Below are 24,322 nucleotides of genomic sequence, written 5' to 3'. Positions count from 1 at the left end.
AATGCTAAACACACTATAGTATGATGTATATATGACGTTACATAAACACATGCTATAACGTTACGTGCTATAGTATGATGTATATTATGCATTACATGACCACATGATACAATGCTAAACACACTATAGTATGATGTATATTATGCATTACATAACCACATGATACAATGCTAAACTCATGATGTATATATGACGTTACATAAACACATGCTATAACGTTACGTGCTATAGTATGATGTATATTATGCATTACATAACCACATGATACAATGCTAAACACACTATAGTATGATGTATATATGACTTTACATAAACACATGCTATAACGTTACACATTATAGTATGATGTATATTATGCATTACATAACCACATGATACAATGCTAAACGCACTATAGTATGATGCATATTATGCATTACATAACCACATGATACAATGCTAAACTCATGATGTATATATGACGTTACATAAACACATGCTATAACGTTACGTGCTATAGTATGATGTATATTATGCATTACATGACCACATGATACAATGCTAAACACACTATAGTATGATGTATATTATGCATTACATAACCACATGATACAATGCTAAACGCACTATAGTATAATGTATATTATGCCTTAACTAACCACATGATACAATGCTAAACTCATGATGTATATATGACGTTACATAAACACATGCTATAACGTTACGTGATATAGTATGATGTATATTATGCATTACATGACCACATGATACAATGCTAAACACACTATAGTATGATGTATATATGACGTTACATAAACACATGCTATAACGTTACGTGCTGTAGTATGATGTATATTATGCATTACATAACCACATGATACAATGCTAAACACACTATAGTATGATGTATATTATGCATTACATAACCACATGATACAATGCTAAACACATGATGTATATATGACGTTACATAAACACATGCTATAACATTACGTGCTATAGTATGATGTATATTATGCATTACATAACCACGTGATACAATGCTAAACACACTATAGTATGATGCATATTATGCATTACATGACCACATGATACAATGCTTAACACACTATAGTATGATGTATATTATGCATTACATAACCACATGATACAATGCTAAACTCATGATGTATATATGACGTTACATAAACACATGCTATAACGTTACGTGCTATAGTATGATGTATATTATGCATTACCTAACCACATGATACAATGCTAAACACACTATAGTATGATGCATATTATGCATTACATGACCACATGATACAATGCTAAACACACTATAGTATGATGTATATTATGCATTACATAACCACATGATACAATGCTAAACACACTATAGTATGATGTATATATGACGTTACATAAACACATGCTATAACGTTACGTGCAATAGTATGATGTATATTATGCATTACATAACCACATGATACAATGCTAAACACACTATAGTATGGTGTATATTATGCATTACATAACCACATGATACAATGCTAAACACACTATAGTATGATGTATATATGACTTTACATAACCACATGATACAATGCTAAACACACTATAGTATGATGTATATATGACGTTACATAAGCACATGCTATAACGTTACGTGCTATAGTATGATGTATATTATGCATTACCTAACCACATGATACAATGCTAAACACACTATAGTATGATGCATATTATGCATTACATGACCACATGATACAATGCTAAACACACTATAGTATGATGTATATTATGCATTACATAACCACATGATACAATGCTAAACACACTATAGTATGATGCATATTATGCATTACATAACCACATGATACAATGCTAAACACACTATAGTATGGTGTATATTATGCATTACATAACCACATGATACAATGCTAAACACACTATAGTATGATGTATATATGACTTTACATAACCACATGATACAATGCTAAACACACTATAGTATGATGTATATTATGCATTACATAACCACATGATACAATGCTAAACACACTATAGTATGATGTATATATGACGTTACATAAACACATGCTATAACGTTACGTGCAATAGTACGATGTATATTATGCATTACATAACCACATGATACAATGCTAAACACACTATAGTATGGTGTATATTATGCATTACATAACCACATGATACAATGCTAAACACACTATAGTATGATGTATATATGACTTTACATAACCACATGATACAATGCTAAACACACTATAGTATGATGTATATATGATTTTACATAACCACATGATACAATGCTAAACACACTATAGTATGATGTATATATGACTTTACATAACCACATGATACAATGCTAAACACACTATAGTATGATGTATATTATGCATTACATAACCACATGATACAATGCTAAACACACTATAGTATGATGTATATATGACGTTACATAAACACATGCTATAACGTTACGTGCTATAGTATGATGTATATTATGCATTACATAACCACATGATACAATGCTAAACACACTATAGTATGATGTATATATGACTTTACATAAACACATGCTATAACGTTACACACTATAGTATGATGTATATTATGCATTACATAACCACATGATACAATGCTAAACGCACTATAGTATGATGTATATTATGCATTACATAACCACATGATACAATGCTAAACGCACTATAGTATGATGTATATTATGCATTACATAACCACATGATACAATGCTAAACGCACTATAGTATGATGTATATTATGCATTACATAACCACATAGTAAGTCGGACCTGTTCCCAGTGAGGGTTGGACTCCGCCAGGGCTGCCCTTTGTCACCGGTTCTGTTCATCACTTTTATGGACAGAATTTCTAGACGCAGCCGTGGTGTGGAGTGTGTCGAGTTTGGTGGCAGGAGAATCTCGTCTCTGCTTTTTGCGGATGATGTGGTCCTCCTAGCTTCATCCAGCTCTGACCTTCAGCTCTTGCTGGGTAGGTTCGCGGCCGAATGTGAAGCGGCTGGGATGAGGATCAGCACCTCCAAATCTGAGACCATGGTTCTCGACCGGAAAAGGGTGGCTTGCCACCTCCGGGTCGGGGGAGAGGTCCTACCTCAAGTGGAGGAGTTTAAGTATCTCGGGGTCTTGTTCACGAGTGAGGGTAGGAGGGATCGGGAGATCGACAGGCGGATTGGTTCGGCGTCTGCAGTGATGCGGACGCTGAGCCGATCTGTCGTGGGGAAGAGGGAGCTGAGCCAGAAAGCCAGGCTCTCGATTTACCGGTCGATCTACGTCCCAATCCTCACCTATGGTCATGAGCTTTGGGTAATGACCGAAAGAACGAGATCGCGGATACAAGCGGCCGAAATGAGTTTCCTCCGTAGGGTGGCCGGGCTCAGCCTTAGAGATAGGGTGAGGAGCTCGGACATTCGGGAAGGGACTCGGAGTAGAACCGCTGCTCCTCCGGATCGAAAGGAGCCAGTTGAGGTGGTTTGGGCATCTGGTCAGGATGCCTCCTGGACGCCTCCCCGGGGAGGTGTTTCGGGCATGTCCTGCCGGCAGAAGGCCCCCGGGTCGACCCAGGACACGTTGGAGAGGTTACATCTCCAATCTGGTCCGGGAACGCCTTGGGGTCCTGCCGGAGGAGCTGGTGGACAAGGCCGGGGAGAGGACGGCCTGGAGCTCCCTAGTTGGGATGCTGCCCCCGCGACCCGGACCCGGATAAGCGGAGGAAGACGAGACGAGAGATGATACAATGCTAAACACACTATAGTATGATGTATATTATGCATTACATGACCACATGATACAATGCTAAACTCATGATGTATATATGACGTTACATAAACACATGCTATAACGTTACGTGCTATAGTATGATGTATATTATGCATTACATAACCACATGATACAATGCTAAACTCATGATGTATATATGACGTTACATAAACACATGCTATAACGTTACGTGCTATAGTATGATGTATATTATGCATTACATAACCACATGATACAATGCTAAACACACTATAGTATGATGCATATTATGCATTACATGACCACATGATACAATGCTAAACACACTATAGTATGATCTATATTATGCATTACATAACCACATGATACAATGCTAAACACACTATAGTATGATGTATATATGACGTTACATAAACACATGCTATAACGTTACGTGCAATAGTATGATTTATATTATGCATTACATAACCACATGATACAATGCTAAACACACTATAGTATGGTGTATATTATGCATTACATAACCACATGATACAATGCTAAACTCATGATGTATATATGACGTTACATAAACACATGCTATAACGTTACGTGCTATAGTATGATGTATATAATGCATTACATGACCACATGATACAATGCTAAACACACTATAGTATGATGTATATTATACTTTACATAACCACATGATACAACGCTAAACATACTTATCATGTTTTAATTGTATTAAAATAATGTCTTACTTTTATAAACCTGACTCTTTTCTGAATCAAAACGAAGTGAGTATAATTATTTAATAAAGCAAAAATCCTAGAATCTTCTGATTAAGCACTATAATCTTCTGATATTTACAATAAAGTCCAAGCAGGGTAATATTTTATATTTATATAGAATATCACATCTTCCTGGTCATAAGTACAAATAAACAATCCATTTGCCAACGCTACACATGCTACAATGTTACACACACACACACACACACACACACACACACACACACACACACACACACACACACACACACACACACACACACACACACACACACACACACACACACACACACACACACACACACACACACTATTGCATGTTGTATATATGTTACATACACACATGTTACAATGCTAAACACACTATAGCATGATGTATAAATGACGTTACATATACACATGGCACAATGTTACACGCACTATAGCATGATGTATATATGACATTACGTATACACATGCTACAATGTTACACACTATAGCATGATTTACATATGACATTACATATACACATGCTACAAGGTTACACACTATAGTATGATGTCTATATGATCTTACATAAACACATGCTACAATGTTACACATTATAACATGATGTACATTTGACGTTACATATACACATGCTACAATGTTACACACTATAGTATGATGTCTATATGATCTTACATAAACACATGCTACAATGCTACACATTATAGCATGATGTACATATGACGTTACATATACACATGCTACAATGTTACACACTATAGTATGATGTCTATATGATCTTACATAAACACATGCTACAATGCTACACATTATAGCATGATGTACATATGACGTTACATATACACATGCTACAATGTTACACATTATAGCATGATGTACATATGACGTTACATATACACATGCTACAATGTTACACACTATAGTATGATGTCTATATGATCTTACATAAACACATGCTACAATGCTACACATTATAGCATGATGTACATATGATGTTACATATACACATGCTACAATGTTACACATTATAGCATGATGTATATATGACATTACATATACACATGCTACAATGTTACACACTATAGTATGATGTCTATATGATCTTACATAAACACATGCTACAATGCTACACATTATAGCATGATGTACATATGACGTTACATAAACACATGCTACAATGTTACACACACTATAATATGATGTATATATGACATTACATAAACAAATGCTACAATCATACACACACTATAGTGTGATGTATTTATGACTTTAACTAAACACATGCTACAATCTTACACACTATAGCATGACGTATATATATGACGTTACATATACACATGCTACAATTCTAAACACACTATAGTACAATGTATATATGACATTACATAAACACATGATGCTACAATGTTAGGTACTTTAGTATGATGTATAAATGATGTTAGATAAATAAATGCTACAATGTTACGCACTATATTATGATGTAAATATGATCTTACATAAACACATGCAACAATGTTACACATTATAGTTTGATGTATACATGATCTTACATAAAAAGATGTTACAATGTTACATCTTATAGTATGATGTGTCACGGTCTGCCCTGATCATTCCTAATAACAGTCAATATGCTGCAGTTGTCCCAGGTTTGTGTTCACAGGTGGGCGTGTTGGAGAGCCAGCTGTGCCTGAGCTCCCTGATCAGAGGCCCAGGGGTATTTAAGGAGCGGTGTGACACAACTCCAGTGCCGGTTGATAATCTCACCTTGGGTAACTACTAGCCAGCCACAGTCTTAGTCTACCTGCTCCAGCTTTAATCTTTTGTCTGCCTGTTCCAGTCTCAGTCTTGACCTGCCTGTTGTTGAGTCCTGAAAGTTCCTGCTTCTTTGTTCTCAGAACAAACCTACCATTGCCTGGAGTTGTCTACCAACACCACGTCGCTCAAGATCCCCTGGCCTCCGCTCTCCACCGTCCGCCTGTCGTCCTGCCTGCCTCACTGCCAGCCTTCGAACCTGCCTCTCAGCCAGCCTCACAGTCTGCCTCCCAACCTGCTTCCCAGTCTTGTCCTGGATTTTAACTCTTGCCATTCATCCATTCCCACCTGGTACCAAAGACCCAGTCCATCCTCACCAGTCCTGGTCATCAACCGTAAGAATAACCTCCCAAAACAAATCACATTCTTGGTTCTCTGGTTCCGGGTTTATCTCATATCTATCTGCTTCTCATTTTAGATTCCGGTTCACCCTGTTCCCGTTTGGAGCAACACCCTTAGTTTACTCACCATTCTTAATAAAAATTATTATATTATTTTTACCTACCCCGTCTCCGTAGTGTGATTCTTTCATGTCTAGGGAAAAACATCTTCCCATAAACACGACAATGATGTATAGATGACCTTACATAAATACATGCCATAATGTTAAACACACTGTAGTATGATGTATATATGACATTACATATACACATGCTACAGTGTTACACATTATAGTATGATGTACAGGTCCTTCTCAAAAAATTTGCATATTGTGCTAAAATTCATTATTGTCTGTAATGCACTGATAAACATTAGATTTTCACATATATTAGATTCAGTACACACAACTGAAGTAGTTCAAGCCTATTATTGTTTCTAATATTGATGATTTTGGCATACAGCTCATGAAAACCCAAAATTCCGATCTCAAAAAATTAGCATATCATGAAAAGGTTTTCTAAACGAGCTATTAACCTAATCATCTGAATCAACTAATTAACTCTAAACACCTGCAAAAGATTCCTGAGGCTTTTAAAAACTCCCAGCCTGGTTCATTATTCAAAACCGCATTCATGGGTAAGACTGCCGACCTGACTGCTGTCCAGAAGGCCATCATTGACACCCTCAAGCAAGAAGGTAAGACACAGAAAGAAATTTCTGAATGAATAGGCTGTTCCCAGAGTGCTGTATCAAGGCACCTCAGTGGGAAGTCTGTGGGAAGGAAAAAGTGTGGCAGAGAACGCTGCACAACGAGAAGAGGTGACCGGACCCTGAGGAAGATTGTGGAGAAGGACCGATTCCAGATCTTGGGGGACCTGCGGAAGTAGTGGACTGAGTCTGGAGTAGAAACATCCAGAGCCACCATGTGCAGGAAATGGGCTACAGGTGCCGCATTCCCCAGGTCAAGCCACTTTTGAACCAGAAACAGCGGCAGAAGTGCCTGACCTGGGCTACAGGGAAGCAGCACTGGACTGTTGCTCAGTGGTCCAAAGTACTTTTTCGGATGAAAGCAAATTTTGCATGTCATTTGGAAATCCAGGTGCCAGAGTCTGGAGGAAGACTGGGAAATGCCAAAATGCCTGAAGTCCAATGTCAAGTACCCACAATTAGTGATAGTCTGGGGTGCCATGTCAGCTGCTGGTGTTGGTCCACTGTGTTTTATCAAGGGCAGGGTCAATGCAGCTAGCTATCAGGAGATTTTGGAGCACTTCATGCTTCCATCTGCTGAAAAACTTTATGGAGATGAAGATTTCATTTTTCTGCACAACCTGGCACCTGCTCACAGTGCCAAAACCACTGGTAAATGGTTTACTGACCATGGTATTACTGTGCTCAATTGGCCTGCCAACTCTCCTGACCTGAACCCCATGGAGAATCTGTGAGATATTGTGAAGAGAAAGTTGAGAGACGCAAGACCCAACACTCTGGATGAGCTTAAGGCCGCAATCGAAGCATCCTGGGCCTCCATAACACCTCAGCAGTGCCACAGGCTGATTGCCTCCATGCCACGCTGCATTGAAGCAGTAATTTCTGCAAAAGGATTCCCGACCAAGTATTGAGAGCATAACTGAGCATAATTATTTGAAGGTTGACTTTTTTTGTATTAAAAACACTTCTTTTATTGGTCGGATGAAATATGTTAATTGTTTGAGATAGGAATTTTGGGTTTTCATGAGCTGTATGCCAAAATCATCACTATTAGAAACAGTAAAAGGCTTGAACTACTTCAGTTGTGTGTAATGAATTTATGTAATATATATGAATGTCTAATGTTTATCAGTACCGTACATTACTGACAATAATGAACTTTACCACAATACGCAAATTTTTTGAGAAGGACCTTACATAAATACATGCCACAATGTTAAACACACTATAGCATGATGTCAATAAGACTTTACATAACCACATGCTATACTGTTATGCACTATAGTATGACGTATATATGACGTTACATATACACATGCTACAATGGTACACACTATAGTATGATGCATATATGACATTACATGTACACATGCTACAATGGTACACACTATAGTATGATGTATATGTGGTAAATGGTAATTGGTAAGTGGCCTGTATTTGCTATAGCTCCTTCTAGAGTCCTGGAACTCTCCAAGGTGCTTTACAACACAGTCAGTCATTCACCCATTCACACACACATTCACACCCTGGTGGGGATGAGCTACGATGTAGCCACAGCTGCCCTGGGGCGCACTGACAGAGGCGAGGCTGTCGAGCACTGGCGCCCCCGGTTCCTACGACCACCACCAGCAGGCAACGTGGGTTAAGTGTCTTGCCCAAGGACACAATGACAGTGACAGACTGAGCGAACCTTCCGATTACGGGACGAGTGCTTAACTCCTGTGCCACCGTCGCCCATAACATTACATAAACACATACTATAATGTTAGGCACCTTAGTATGATGTATATAGGATGTTAGATAAACAAATGCTACAGTGTTACACATTATAGTATGATGTAAAAATGACCTTACATAAACACATGCCACAATGTTACACAATGTGTTCACATGACATCATATACGAACATGTTCCATTTTTACATAAACTATCGTATGTGACCTTATATAAACATATTACAAATACTGTATTCACACGACCTCTTATATGCTATTATTTTACGCATACTATATGTAACCCAGAAGCTAGAACCTTAATGAGGTATTAACTAATTGGCTTACTAATATGATCCATCCTCAATTTAGATAAAATATAAAATATAAATTAAGGAAATTAACAATACTAATTAATAGATATCTAATTAACTAATAGATAATTTCATAATGAATTATTGGAAGGGTGAATAACTAAAATAAGGAGTTTAATATTAAACATCGGTTAAAACAAGAATCTTGAACATCACTAACAGAAACAGAAGAGGAAAGCTGTATACTATTGGTCCAGGTGGGAATCTGAAATTTCATTGGCTGAGAGAAATAAGTCCCGCCTCCGCGAAATAAAACCGTGCGACGCAGCTGAGCGAGAGGAGAGACAAACGGCTGTGCAGCACGCAGATACAGAAAGCAAAGACTGAGCGGTTAGAGAGAGAGAGAGAGAGAAAAAAAAAACAACGGTCGAGGCCGTGAAGAACCCTGATTTGGGTGCCGCATAGATAGAGGGAGAGGCGGACTTGACTCCTTCTAATAAGAGCTAGGAACTTGGAACCAACGCGGTGAGTAAAGAAAAAAGAAGAGAAAAAGCTAACGATGCAACTTAAAAAAAAAAAAGGAAACTTAAATAGCTTATCAAATTAATTCCATTCTTATAGATTTGTGTGGAGACGACAGAGTGAACCAATCCTCTGTAGGAGGGAACCGTTGGAGCGCGTTGGTGAGTGAGTGAGATTAAATTCAGTAAATTATTAAATTCAAAAAGCTAATTACAGCAACCGAGGTGACAGCAGTGGGCTGCTAGACGTTAGATCCCAGGAGTTAACATCTCAAACTACCAGTTAACGGTGGTAGGGCATATAGGAGTTAACGGCTCAAACCGCCAGTTAACGGCGGTAGGGCATATGGGATTCCCAGGAGTTAACGGCTCAAACCGCCAGTTAATGGTGGTACGGCCTAGATGTACAAGGTCCTCAGGGGCGTTATAGCTAACGCCATAGAATTAGCAATGCGTCCCTTAACCAAACATTTAATAATAAAAAAAAAGATAAATAAAAATAAATAAAAGCTAACTGATTAGGGAGGAATTATTTTACAAAGGTGGACCAAAGGACCAGAATTTATATTTTGTTGAATTTTGTTATAGAACATTTTATTTATTTATTTATTTATTTATTTATTTATTTATTTATTTATTGTGTTACAGATATACAAGGTGTCACAATGCTGTATAGAAACACAACTAAATGTATCCTTGTTGTCATGAATGTATTTCTTGTTGAATAGTGTAGAGTAATAGAATCTAACTGAGCCTATTGAGCTGAACAATTGTTGTCATATGTAATTATATTTCCAGAGCTACTGAGAATTATTTTAATAGACAATCAAATTGATGTTATGTTAGTTGAACTGTGAACCCAAACATGATTGGCTATGCCAATAGAGTGAAGCATTTGTTAAGTCTGTAAGACTTTATGCTGTGATGTGACGAGAAGGGTCGATGCCAACTCGCTAACAGTCCTGTTGTTTACAGGCTGGGTTTTTTTTTTCCTTGGGTTTGATCCCGACTCCTATGATCACTCACTTGGAACGAGAACTGGATTTCTTCCTGACGAGGGAGATGGCGAGCCTTAACCACTGAACGAACCAGGACATCTCAAGTAACTGAAGAGCAGACTGCTCTCTTCTGTGAACAATCTCAACGGTGTGGTAGGAAAAAATCGCACCACCGGACTCTGACTTTCACCCCAAGCGTGGGGATTTGACTTGACGCCGGCTGACTTGTGACTCATATGATCAAATCTCATACCGAGCATTTTACTATTGTCGATTGTTTTCATCTGTTTTTGTGTGTTATCTTTATGTGTTATATTTCCCATTATTATTAAAATTTAGTATATAAACCGTTTCATGCTATACCCGTGACTCCAGTCATTCTTAAACAACCTCCAATTCTCCCCGAACCTAATTATTGGCCCATTTGTTTATTTTTTCTTTTAATTATCTTATTGTATCCTGTAATCCGGTTACATAAAACTTGGCGAGCCAGCCAGGAGAATTGTAGAGTTGTTACCTTAGCTAACCATTGACTGACATCATAAGAGTGCCTGGAGGTCACAGTGGTTTGCCATTTTGGCATTATTGGTACTTTTGAGTGTTTTAAAATGGAAGTTGTGAAAACAGAAAAGGTCAAAGTTTCAAATGCTGTTTTAATCAGTGGGTTAACTGATACAGACCTTGATAACAAAGTCTTTGGGTTTATGGAAGGATTCGGACCAGTTAACAGGCGCATTAAGTTACCAAACTGTGATCAGATTATTGTGGAGTTTCAACATGAAGCCACTGTTAAGGAATTAAAGAAACAATGTTTACCCTATGACAAACCTTGTACTAGGAACCCAGATGTTTTCTTCCATATTCAAGACCTAGCCAGCGCGTACAGTCTAGAAACTAGCACATCTGCCACTGATGCCTATCTGTCAGAGCTCAGGGACATAGCTGCGCGTAGCAATCAATCATTTAAAGACCTTCTAATGGAGGAACTGGCAAAAATTGGGGAATCTTTAGGAAGGGATACCCATGCATCTGAACCAGTCACTGAACCAGAGCCAATGCTCCATAGTGACCAAGTTACATATTCCCTGCCTTTAACACCAGAAGTTAACTATATGAACAACTCAAAGGACAATTGTCCACCTACAGAGACTGGAAAACAAAACCCTTGCATTCCACCAAATCTTTTAAACACACCTGAGGTTCAGCGAGTTATTGTGGAACACATTGTTAAAAGCAGTGAGGTTATCCCTCCGCCTACTTCACAATACAGACTAAAACCGTTCTCAGGGCGAGTTCCACACCCTTCTTTTGAAACTGACTATGATACTTGGCGTAGTAGTGTAGTGTTATGCATAAATGATCCTTCACTCACCAAGTCCCAAATTGTACGAAGAATCGTGGAGAGTCTGTCAGCCCCAGCAGCGAGCATCGTTAAAGCTCTTAGTCCAAAATCCGACCCGGAAACGTACCTTGAACATCTCGATTCAGCTTACGCAGCTGTCGAAGACGGCGACGAGCTCTTTGCTCGCTTCTTAAACACAAACCAGGACAGTGGTGAAAAACCTTCCGATTACTTTCAGAGGTTATACACCTTGTTAAACCTAGTTATTCAGAGGAATGGAATTTCCTCCAGTGACGCCGACCAGCAGCTGCTCAAGCAGTTTTGCAGAGGCTGTTGGGACAGCTCGCTGATTTCAAACCTGCAACTCGAACAAAAGAAAGACAACCCGCCTCATTTTACAGCACTTCTCCTCAAACTGCGCACTGAAGAAGACAAACAGGCTACTAAAGCAGCACGCATGAAACAACACTTAGGGGCACAACGAACTAGAGTGTATTCAAATGTGCAAACAACATGCTCTCAGAGTAAAAACACTTGTGAACTGGAAATAGATGATAACTGTGATGACTTACGCAAACAAATCGCTGAGCTCAGGAGCCAAATTGCACAGCTTAAGGTTAACAACACAGATAAAAAGGCAAAGAAAACTCAAAAAGAGTCAAAACCCCGTGTGGGGACTAAAATTCCAGATGAGCCCAAACAGATTCAGCAGATAACAGCAGTGGTGCCCAGACCAAAGCCTGGATACTGTTTTAAGTGCGGAGAAGATGGGCACATAGCTTCTAGCTGTAGCAACGAGCCAAATCCAGCACTAGTTGCAACTAAAAGACTTGCTCTTAGACAGAAGCAGCGCGAGTGGGAGATGTCAAAGCCAATTGCTCAGTCTCCTCCTTTAAACCGGTAGAAGCTCCTATCGTGGGACAGATAGGTGCTAAAGTAGAACCAAGTCCCTCTAAGGAAAGGACAGAGAGACTTTTTTGCAAGCCAGTTCATGCTCATTCAGTGCCAAAACTTCCCAAAAGATTAGTGGGTGGGCGATGCACAGCTACAGTCTCAGTTAACAGTGTTGAATGTAATTGTTTACTGGATTCAGGGTCCCAGGTAACCACCATTGCCAATTCTTTTTACCAAGAACACTTACCTGACCTCTCAATTAAACCCATCAGTAATCTGTTAGAAGTCGAGGGCGCAAACGGTCAAGCAGTTCCTTATTTAGGATACATAGAGATAAGTGTCACATTTCCAAAAGAGCTCGATCAGTCTGGACTTGAGTTACCTACCCTTGCGTTAGTGGTTCCGGATATAAGCTCAAACTCTGATACACCACTACTCATTGGCACAAACACACTCGATCCTTTGTATGAGCAATTGTCTGCCAATAACTTACCTGATTCCAAGGCACTCTCTTATGGGTACCAACACGTGCTAAAAGCCTTAGCAGTCAGAAAAAAACAAAGCAAAGATGGACGAGTTGGTGTGGTGAAGCTTCGAGGGAGAACCCAAGAAGTTCTCCCTGCAAATAAAAAACTGTTACTAGAAGGGTTTATGCAACCCAGCCAAAACAAGCATGAGCCTTATGCACTCATTGAACAACCCACCAATGGTTCTCTACCAGGGGGTATAATTGTAGACTGTTGCCTCATTTCCTTACCTTCACATGGTCCATACAAAGTACCTCTTGTACTAAGAAACGAAACTAACCATGACATCACATTACCCACTAACTGTGTGATCGCTGAGTTAGTTAAAGCCGATCGTGTTATGCCATATCCAGAACCTGACAAAAGTGATCAGAAAGTACTTGCGGCGTGTAGTTCGCAGCAACAGACTTCACCTTCAAACCCTCCTCTCAGTTTTGACTTCGGTACTTCGCCCTTGTCCGAAGAATGGAAAGGGAGGATCACCAACAAACTTAACACTTACTCCGATGTGTTTTCGCACCACGATCTTGATTTTGGTCATACACAACAGATAAGACATCACATCAACTTAAAAGACGAGACCCCATTCAAACAGAAATCTCGGCCGATCCATCCACATGATTATGAAGCCGTGAGAAAACATTTGGAAGCCCTCTTGGAAACCGGTATAATAAGAGAGTCGGAGTCTCCATTTGCCTCACCAATAGTGGTAGTTAGGAAAAAGAATGGTGAGGTACGTCTATGTATAGACTATAGAAAGCTTAATCTGCAAACCATTCGCGACGCATATGCCCTGCCTAACTTGGAGGAGTCCTTTTCTGCTCTCGCTGGATCACAGTGGTTTTCTGTGATGGACCTCAAGTCAGGTTACTATCAAATAGAGATGTGTGAAAAGGATAAACCTAAAACTGCTTTTGTTTGCCCGTTTGGGTTTTATGAATTTAACCGTATGCCACAAGGAATAACAAATGCTCCAAGCACTTTCCAACGGGTTATGGAAAAGTGTATGAAGGACATTAATCTGAAGGAAGTGTTAGTTTTCCTAGACGACTTGATCGTCTTTTCCAACTCCTTGGAAGAACACGAAACCAGACTTTCTCACGTTCTTGAACGGCTTAGAGAATACGGACTCAAGCTATCACCAGATAAGTGTCGTTTTTTCCAGACATCTGTGCGTTATCTTGGACATATAGTATCTCGAGATGGCATAAAAACCGATCCAGATAAGGTGGAAGCACTCAAAACATGGCCGAAGCCTCAGACTTTGAAGGAACTCCAATCTTTCTTAGGATTTACCGGTTATTACCGACGCTTCGTTAAAGATTACTCAAATATTGTCAAGCCACTAACATCTCTCACGGCTGGTTATCCACCCAAACGGAAAAACTTTAAAACACCACCATGTAGATCAAAGTACTTGAACCCCAAAGAACCCTTTGGGAATCGTTGGAGCCAAGACTGTGAGAAGTCCTTTCAAACTATTATTGAAAAACTTACCACTTCGCCAGTTCTTGGCTACGCTGACGCAAAACTCCCATATCTAGTACACACAGATGCTAGTACGACCGGACTCGGTGCAGCGCTATACCAAGTGCAAAACGGTGTCACACAGGTAATCGCTTATGCAAGTCGCGGTTTAAGCTCTAGTGAAACTAGGTACCCTGCGCACAAGTTGGAGTTTCTAGCCTTAAAGTGGGCCATAACAGATAAGTTTCATGACTATTTGTATGGGAACACATTCACTGTCATTACTGATAATAATCCGTTAACTTACCTCTTAACAACGGCAAAACTCGATGCAACGAGCTATCGTTGGCTAGCTGCGTTGTCCACCTATAATTTTGACATCAGATACCGTGCAGGTACACAGAACGTTGACGCGGATGGCCTGTCTAGGAGGCTGCATGATAAACCTGAAGACAACTCAAAATTCACTGAGGAATGCCAACGACTAGATGAGTTCCGATCTCATCTTTTATCCTCTGTCAAAGAAGTCGAGCTTCAACTTCAAGCCGAAGCAGTGAAGGCAACATGCCAAAAGCACATGGTCTTGGATGAGACTGATTCTCCTTGTGGTTTAGTTCAGTCACTTGCCATGTCTGCAGCGGCCATTCCAGACCTATTCCAGTTGGAAGACAATAGTGACAGTTTCTTTGCTGTGCCCAAGTATAACCATGCTGACCTTGTCTCCTTGCAGAGGAAAGATCCAACCATTGGCCGAGTCATTCAGCTGCTTATGACTGACAATAAACCGCCAACTGATACTATTGCAGAACCCCCGGTGGTTCTTAACCTTTTGAGAGAGTGGAAACGGTTTGAGTTTCAAAATGATTTACTGTACCGGAGACGCCAATTAGGACCAGAGACATCATTGCAGTTAGTCTTGCCTGATTCATTACGTTCAACAGTCATGCAAAGCCTACATGATGATATGGGGCATCTTGGGGTTGAACGTACGACAGATCTCATTCGGTCCCGTTTTTACTGGCCAAGAATGGCTAGTGATATCGAAATCAAAGTTAAAACTTGCGAAAGATGTATCCGTCGGAAGGCCCTCCCTGACAAAGCTGCTCCAATGGTGAGTATTACCACCACCAGACCTATGGAGTTAGTTTGCATGGATTTTCTCTCCATAGAACCAGACAGTAAGAACACTAAAGATGTCTTAGTGATTACAGACCATTTTACAAAGTATGCAGTGTCCATCCCAACCAAAGATCAGAAAGCCACCACCGTCGCGAAGAACCTGTGGGAACATTTTTTAGTCCACTACGGGTTTCCTGAGCGTCTTCATAGTGATCAGGGACGGGATTTCGAATCACGTACAATCAAGGAACTTTGTTCTTTACTTGGTATCCGTAAAGTCAGAACGAGCCCTTATCACCCTCGTGGCAACCCCGTTGAACGGTACAATCGTACATTACTCAGCATGTTGGGAACTTTACAAGCCACTGAGAAACATCACTGGCGCGATTTTGTAAAACCACTTACTCACTCGTACAATTGTACAAAAAATGACGTGACGGGATACTCTCCCTACGAGCTAATGTTCGGTAGGCAGCCTCGGTTGCCTATAGATATTGCCTTTGGGTTACCGCATTTGAACAAGCCCTCTATAACTCATTCTCAGTATGTTAAAGAACTGAAGAGTCATCTGGAACAGAGTTATGACATTGTCATAAAAAACTCTCAAAAAACAGCGAGGAAGAACAAAGAACGGTTCGACAGAAACATTCGTGAGTCCACACTAGGTGTGGGAGATCGTGTTTTAGTCCGAAATCTTCGCTTAAGAGAAAAGCATAAATTAGCAGACAAATGGGAGCAAACAGTGTATATAGTTCTCAAACAGATGGAAAACTTGCCAGTATACACTGTAAAACCAGAGAACGGAGAAGGACCCAACAGAACACTCCACAGAGATCTTTTACTGCCTTGTGGTTTTCTCTCTTCATTAGAAAATGAAACAGAACGCGTTACGAAACCTAGCAGACCTCATACAAGACAGAGTTCAGCCTTAGAACCTGACCCAGATGAGCCACTTGACGAAGAGGTAGATGAGTTTTATTACTCTGATCTTCCACAAGTGCTAAACCGACCATCCTATCAAATAGCGGTCACCTTGCCAAATAGGGAACTCATAGCAGATTCAGGACCGGTAAATAATATTCAACAACAAAACACACTATCCTTACACACAGGGGATCGCAAGGAACCAACCTTAGCTGGTAATGAAAATGCTGAATTGTCCTTACTTGACAAAGGCATCAACACCGAAACATTCTTACCTGACAGAATGAGTGAAACTGCGACATTCTTACCTGAAAGAGTGAAAGAAGCAGCAACATACTTACCTGAAAAAACGAAAAAAAACGAAGTATACTTACCTGACGTAGAAACGGGGGATGAAACTAACACAAACCTACCTCAATTGGATGGTGTCCTAAAGTCGCAGCAACGTGATGTAAGTTTTGAACCCATCATACATGATCAGACACATACATCTGAAAAGACCAAAGTCTTAGAGAATAGCTCATCAGCTCTGTCGGAAACAGAGAGCTCACTTCGTCCTGTCTCAGTTGAGAATCAAACCGAAACGGATGAGCATGATACTGTGCAACCAGAGATGTATGACAGGAGATCTGAACGAAGTAGTCAGCCTCCTCAAAGACTAACTTACTCTCAATTGGGCAATCCACTAGTGACCGTAGTTAGGTCCCTTTTCCAAGGACTTAATAAAGCTTTTATTGACTCTCTTACTCAAGAAGTTGTGTACCCCGTAGAAACAATGCACAGGGACGTGCATGATATTTAATGGGGGAGGATGTAACCCAGAAGCTAGAACCTTAATGAGGTATTAACTAATTGGCTTACTAATATGATCCATCCTCAATTTAGATAAAATATAAAATATAAATTAAGGAAATTAACAATACTAATTAATAGATATCTAATTAACTAATAGATAATTTCATAATGAATTATTGGAAGGGTGAATAACTAAAATAAGGAGTTTAATATTAAACATCGGTTAAAACAAGAATCTTGAACATCACTAACAGAAACAGAAGAGGAAAGCTGTATACTATTGGTCCAGGTGGGAATCTGAAATTTCATTGGCTGAGAGAAATAAGTCCCGCCTCCGCGAAATAAAACCGTGCGACGCAGCTGAGCGAGAGGAGAGACAAACGGCTGTGCAGCACGCAGATACAGAAAGCAAAGACTGAGCGGTTAGAGAGAGAGAGAGAGAGAAAAAAAAAACAACGGTCGAGGCCGTGAAGAACCCTGATTTGGGTGCCGCATAGATAGAGGGAGAGGCGGACTTGACTCCTTCTAATAAGAGCTAGGAACTTGGAACCAACGCGGTGAGTAAAGAAAAAAGAAGAGAAAAAGCTAACGATGCAACTTAAAAAAAAAAAGGAAACTTAAATAGCTTATCAAATTAATTCCATTCTTATAGATTTGTGTGGAGACGACAGAGTGAACCAATCCTCTGTAGGAGGGAACCGTTGGAGCGCGTTGGTGAGTGAGTGAGATTAAATTCAGTAAATTATTAAATTCAAAAAGCTAATTACAGCAACCGAGGTGACAGCAGTGGGCTGCTAGACGTTAGATCCCAGGAGTTAACATCTCAAACTACCAGTTAACGGTGGTAGGGCATATAGGAGTTAACGGCTCAAACCGCCAGTTAACGGCGGTAGGGCATATGGGATTCCCAGGAGTTAACGGCTCAAACCGCCAGTTAATGGTGGTACGGCCTAGATGTACAAGGTCCTCAGGGGCGTTATAGCTAACGCCATAGAATTAGCAATGCGTCCCTTAACCAAACATTTAATAATAAAAAAAAAGATAAATAAAAATAAATAAAAGCTAACTGATTAGGGAGGAATTATTTTACAAAGGTGGACCAAAGGACCAGAATTTATATTTTGTTGAATTTTGTTATAGAACATTTTATTTATTTATTTATTTATTTATTTATTTATTTATTGTGTTACAGATATACAAGGTGTCACAATGCTGTATAGAAACACAACTAAATGTATCCTTGTTGTCATGAATGTATTTCTTGTTGAATAGTGTAGAGTAATAGAATCTAACTGAGCCTATTGAGCTGAACAATTGTTGTCATATGTAATTATATTTCCAGAGCTACTGAGAATTATTTTAATAGACAATCAAATTGATGTTATGTTAGTTGAACTGTGAACCCAAACATGATTGGCTATGCCAATAGAGTGAAGCATTTGTTAAGTCTGTAAGACTTTATGCTGTGATGTGACGAGAAGGGTCGATGCCAACTCGCTAACAGTCCTGTTGTTTACAGGCTGGGTTTTTTTTTTTCCTTGGGTTTGATCCCGACTCCTATGATCACTCACTTGGAACGAGAACTGGATTTCTTCCTGACGAGGGAGATGGCGAGCCTTAACCACTGAACGAACCAGGACATCTCAAGTAACTGAAGAGCAGACTGCTCTCTTCTGTGAACAATCTCAACGGTGTGGTAGGAAAAAATCGCACCACCGGACTCTGACTTTCACCCCAAGCGTGGGGATTTGACTTGACGCCGGCTGACTTGTGACTCATATGATCAAATCTCATACCGAGCATTTTACTATTGTCGATTGTTTTCATCTGTTTTTGTGTGTTATCTTTATGTGTTATATTTCCCATTATTATTAAAATTTAGTATATAAACCGTTTCATGCTATACCCGTGACTCCAGTCATTCTTAAACAACCTCCAATTCTCCCCGAACCTAATTATTGGCCCATTTGTTTATTTTTTCTTTTAATTATCTTATTGTATCCTGTAATCCGGTTACATATATTATTATTTTTGTGTGACTAGACACATTTTATTGTTTGCAGAAATATCTGTTCTGACTAAGAGGTCCAGTGGTTCTCTGGTCAACATCAGAAAGAGATTTTCAAATATTTCTTGAGAAATCTGAAGATTGATGCATTAATTGTGCTGGGACTTACCTCTGGGAGGCCTGAATGCGATTCTGGAGCAGATTGATCTGTGGGTGAACATACAAAACCAAGATAAAAGAAGCTCCTTAGATCAAGAGTTAAACCTTTTGGTGCTGAACAAGATCTCAAACATAAAATTAATTGTGTTCAAATGGTCAACTAAAAAAATCTTCACTGAGCTCAAGTAACTAAGAGGGAAAATCTACAAAATCTCCTGAATTAACTTATTGGAGGGATGTAAATAGTTAACCGGTTAATTGCCATTAATATTATAACTGGGTAAAATAGTTTTGCCCAGTTAACTGCTCCAAGTCCTGCTGCGGCGCTGGGGTGTAATACTGTATATTTTGAGCCACTAGAGAGTGAAAGAGCATTGCTATCAAAATATGTTTACCGGTCAACCTCAGAAGAAAAAAATAAGTTTGTCACATGACCAAACAAATGTGCTCAAACATGAAGCGGTTAGCAAAGAGCACAGCGTGATAGCAGTTTATTCTCTGTTATTTCATTCTTGGAACACAATAAGCTTCACATCAAGGTGCAGAGTCTGTCGGCCATGACGCTCCTGCTTGCTTCTGACTCCTAATTTGTCTAGTAAAATAAAGAAACGTCAGTGTAAATATTTATCTCATTGTAAGGAAACTAAAGTGTTTTTTAAAAACCGTGGCCCCCAGAATGTACTTATAAACACGCAATCGCAAGCAACACTGTATTAGATGCCTGACGGTTCGCTACCCAACAAGTTATCGGTCTGACAGTCGAGCCGTCATCCCATTGTCTTTACTTTTTGCTCATAAACGTAACCAGTGTGGGACTTTAGTCGTGTGTCAGAATCATATTAAACTGAGAGGACGGAAAGTTATCAATAGAGTGGAGCAAATTTTTGTGTTTTGGAAAACATGCGTCCCTAACTTATTGTGATCAGCCTTTAATAGAAAAAGTCAAAATGAAAGAGAAAGTTTAGCAGCATGTTTATATTTATATTTATTTGGGAAATGTGCAGTCATGTTGACATTTTGTAAAGTAATTTAGAAAATATCCAAATATAGCAGTTTTTTCTTCTTAGAATAGATACATGCCTCTAGGCCACAAAACAAAGCCAACATAAAACAGCTGGTTGTCTTTTGGGTAAAATCCAGAGTTGGAGGAAATTAATCTTCTGGTTGCACCCAAAAGTAAAAGCAGGCCATCCATACTCTGTAACAAATTATGATTTCTACATTTTAAATGATCTACTATTCACTCTCCTTCATTTCAGCCCAAAAGTCCAAAAACATTTGAGGGACAGCTTCCCTGAACTCTGACTTTTAGCTGTCCGCTATTGTGCCATTTAGATATTGACTTCAGATTATGCGTTTTCTTCAGGCTGACCTGAGAAACAATCTGTTCTCACATGTCTTGAAAATGCTGCCTAAGGGCAATAAATAAACCTAAAACACAAAACTAGGTGCAAATACAGTCTACTGTATCTAAAAGCAATAAAAAATAACACCAAGTCCTTCTAAGGTGTAAGAATGTAATTCAGAAAAAACTCATAAGTTAAATGTTTGGATGCAAAGTTTCCTTTCAGTTTGGAAAAAAAATTCCGTAGTTGTAAAAAAATGAATTTGCAATGTTGGAGGATCTCTCATTCTTGCATCCAGCCTCATGAAAATGCATAGGAAAAAGTTGGCATGAGTACAGCTAGTTACTGATAAAATGGTTAACCAGGAGCTCAGAGTAACAGTTTCTCAAAGGTGAATGATGTTAGAACAAGGTAAGAATGACATCCTGTGGTCAAATATGGGTACTGCAGTTTATGTTTCTAAACAAAGAATGACTCACTCCGGTTCCGTGAGTTTGATGGCAGTTGCCTTTTACAGTTTACAGTTCAGCGCCAGAAGACGAGTCATACACAGAAGGCTGGCAAGTAGATAAATAAATACATTCCATTGTAATATCAAGTTTTAAGTAATTGTAAAAGTATTTTTAGAGCCGGCTATTTGCTTCTAATTCACCATTAGCATTGTTAGCTTGACGTTAGCCTATTACCATCTTTACTTGATGTTAGTAAAACAAAAAGATAGCATGGCTCCTTAAGGTTACAAGAAATAACTTCATGCCTGCTCCTCTTAAAGGTTCACACTGTCCACAGCTCTGGAGCTTTTTCCCGGCCGTGTCGAATTACAAATGGCAGCGTTAGCTGGCACAGACTCTGCAACCAAGCTCCTCACAGATTGTAAACAATGACTATCATCTTTTTTGAGGAAAAGAAAATGACAGCCTCCCAGCCGACTGAGAACCAAATCTGTAACCTTCCCTCCAACATGAATGAGACATTAGACTGTTTTGTGATTATTTCACTGTAAAATTCTTCCACTCAATGTTCCACTGAGATGTTTCTTACTCATTAAGACATTTAAACATTCTCTGACTTCTTGTGTTGTGAAGGCCAGATCCACAGCAAACACCAAAAAGCCTGAGATGTGGCCAGCAGCAGCTTAGTGACAGAGCCCTGAAACGGCTAATTCTGTAAGGTACTGAAACGTTTGAGAATAAAGCTGCTGAGATCCCTTTATGTGATTTAGTATGTCCCTTTTGAGGAAATAGCTTGATTTGAGTTTGCAGTGAGAAAAGGAGTTAAAAGGTGAGCATTTATTAGCTTATGTTAATTCTTAGTGACCAACTTAAACAGATCCTACCTCTTTAACAGAAGACCAACAGTATAGGGGTACATTGTTTTCAGAGGCCAATAATAGGGTTGGTTTTAGAAATTAAGCCCAGAACCATTGGTATTCTCACCTAAAATGCTGCCCGCTTAACTCCACTGTGGAAAAAAGTCTCTGATGGACAAAGGGAACATGAAAGATAATCTATCACACTGATTTCTCATTAAGAAATCCAGTTACTCCCAAAATCCAACCACTGCTTCCTTTCTTCTTCTCACACACAATTTTTTTTCAACATTTGAAATTATTTTGTCCTGAAATCACAAATATTCCAGTTCCTGCATTAACAACACACACACACACACACACACACACACACACACACACACACACACACACACACACACACACACACACACACACACACACACACACACACACACACACACACACACACACACACACACCTACTCTAACCGTTCCAACTTCTGCTGGTCATTGATCTGACTCTGGTGTTTATTGATCTGAAAGTCAAGCAGCATTGATCTAAATAGGCCTCCTCAGGACAGCCTCTCATTAGTGAAACAGCTTTTGGACCACTGTGTGCTATTGGTGACATTTTATCCCACAATCCTTGCTAATATGTGTGCGTAAATCAGCTTAATTAGCAAATCTGCTGCTAATCTGTTGCTTATTAGGGAGAAACTATGAAACATTAGCCTAAAAGTGCTATTAAAGCAAAACTTAAGTAGTATTTTGGGAAATATTCACATGCAGAAAGTTGAGACAGGAAACAATCTGTTTGTTATACATTTTTCTTCCGTCTAAATATCAAATAAGTGTATTGCTACACTTCTCCTGGAGTGATCTGAAGCTTAGAGGGGAATAAAAAAAGCACATGCCCTGAGGCAGAGTACTCACATCATACTTCTGTCTCTTCAGCTTCTCTGTGAGGTCAAACTTCTCAGCCTCCAATGCCATCATCCACTGCCAAAGCTCACTGGCCTTTTCCCTTTAACAAACCAGGAGATCAGACGCTGAAACTAAAATAGGTGTTATTTCTCATACAAATGCCCTTCGTCAGACTGGACCAGTTCTCACTTGAGTTTCTCCTCACTGAGATGGTCGATGTTGAGCGGTTTCTTCCTCTCTGCCAGGATCTTTCGTTTCTTCTCCCTCTCTGTTTGCCTTTTGGCTCCTCTCTTCCCATCCTGCTGTTATCACAGAAGATTAAACATGAACAAAGCGGAATAAGCAGCAGAGAAGAGGTAAAGTAAGTGGAACTGACCTTTTGCTGGACACCCGCATACTGCTGAGTCATGTTTGTCAGAGCTTTCTTCTTCTTGGCATCCTCGTCCTGCTTCTTACGAGCCTCCTCTTGCTCCTTCCTCTCCTTTTCCTCCTGTCATACAATAAATACACAGTCAACCTGACACTTCTTAAAGATTCTTAAAACATATAACTAATTAT

At 39.4% G+C, this 24,322-nt stretch overlaps 1 protein-coding gene across 4 annotated transcripts in view; it reads right to left on the bottom strand.

The window, feature by feature from the left end:
- Positions 1-24,322, bottom strand: part of LOC107395350 (troponin T, cardiac muscle isoforms) — a 51,108-nt gene that overhangs the window by 22,692 nt on the left and 4,094 nt on the right. Inside the window, exons 6-9 of one of the 4 annotated variants that reach the window (XM_054739618.2) lie at positions 24,141-24,254; positions 23,954-24,066; positions 23,774-23,864; positions 20,214-20,251 (exon numbers count right to left, since the gene is read on the bottom strand). In XM_054739618.2, coding sequence (XP_054595593.1) covers positions 20,214-20,251; positions 23,774-23,864; positions 23,954-24,066; positions 24,141-24,254 — 356 coding nt within the window. The remainder of the gene's footprint in view (positions 1-20,213; positions 20,252-23,773; positions 23,865-23,953; positions 24,067-24,140; positions 24,255-24,322) is intronic. The other 3 variants (XM_054739619.2, XM_054739616.2, XM_054739617.2) reach the window with 3 other exon arrangements.

Source organism: Nothobranchius furzeri, chromosome 1, assembly GCF_043380555.1.
Source record: "Nothobranchius furzeri strain GRZ-AD chromosome 1, NfurGRZ-RIMD1, whole genome shotgun sequence".
NCBI classification, from domain to species: domain Eukaryota; kingdom Metazoa; phylum Chordata; class Actinopteri; order Cyprinodontiformes; family Nothobranchiidae; genus Nothobranchius; species Nothobranchius furzeri.
Note: the sequence above shows the minus strand (reverse complement) of the source record. Positions and strands in the feature narration are given on the sequence as shown.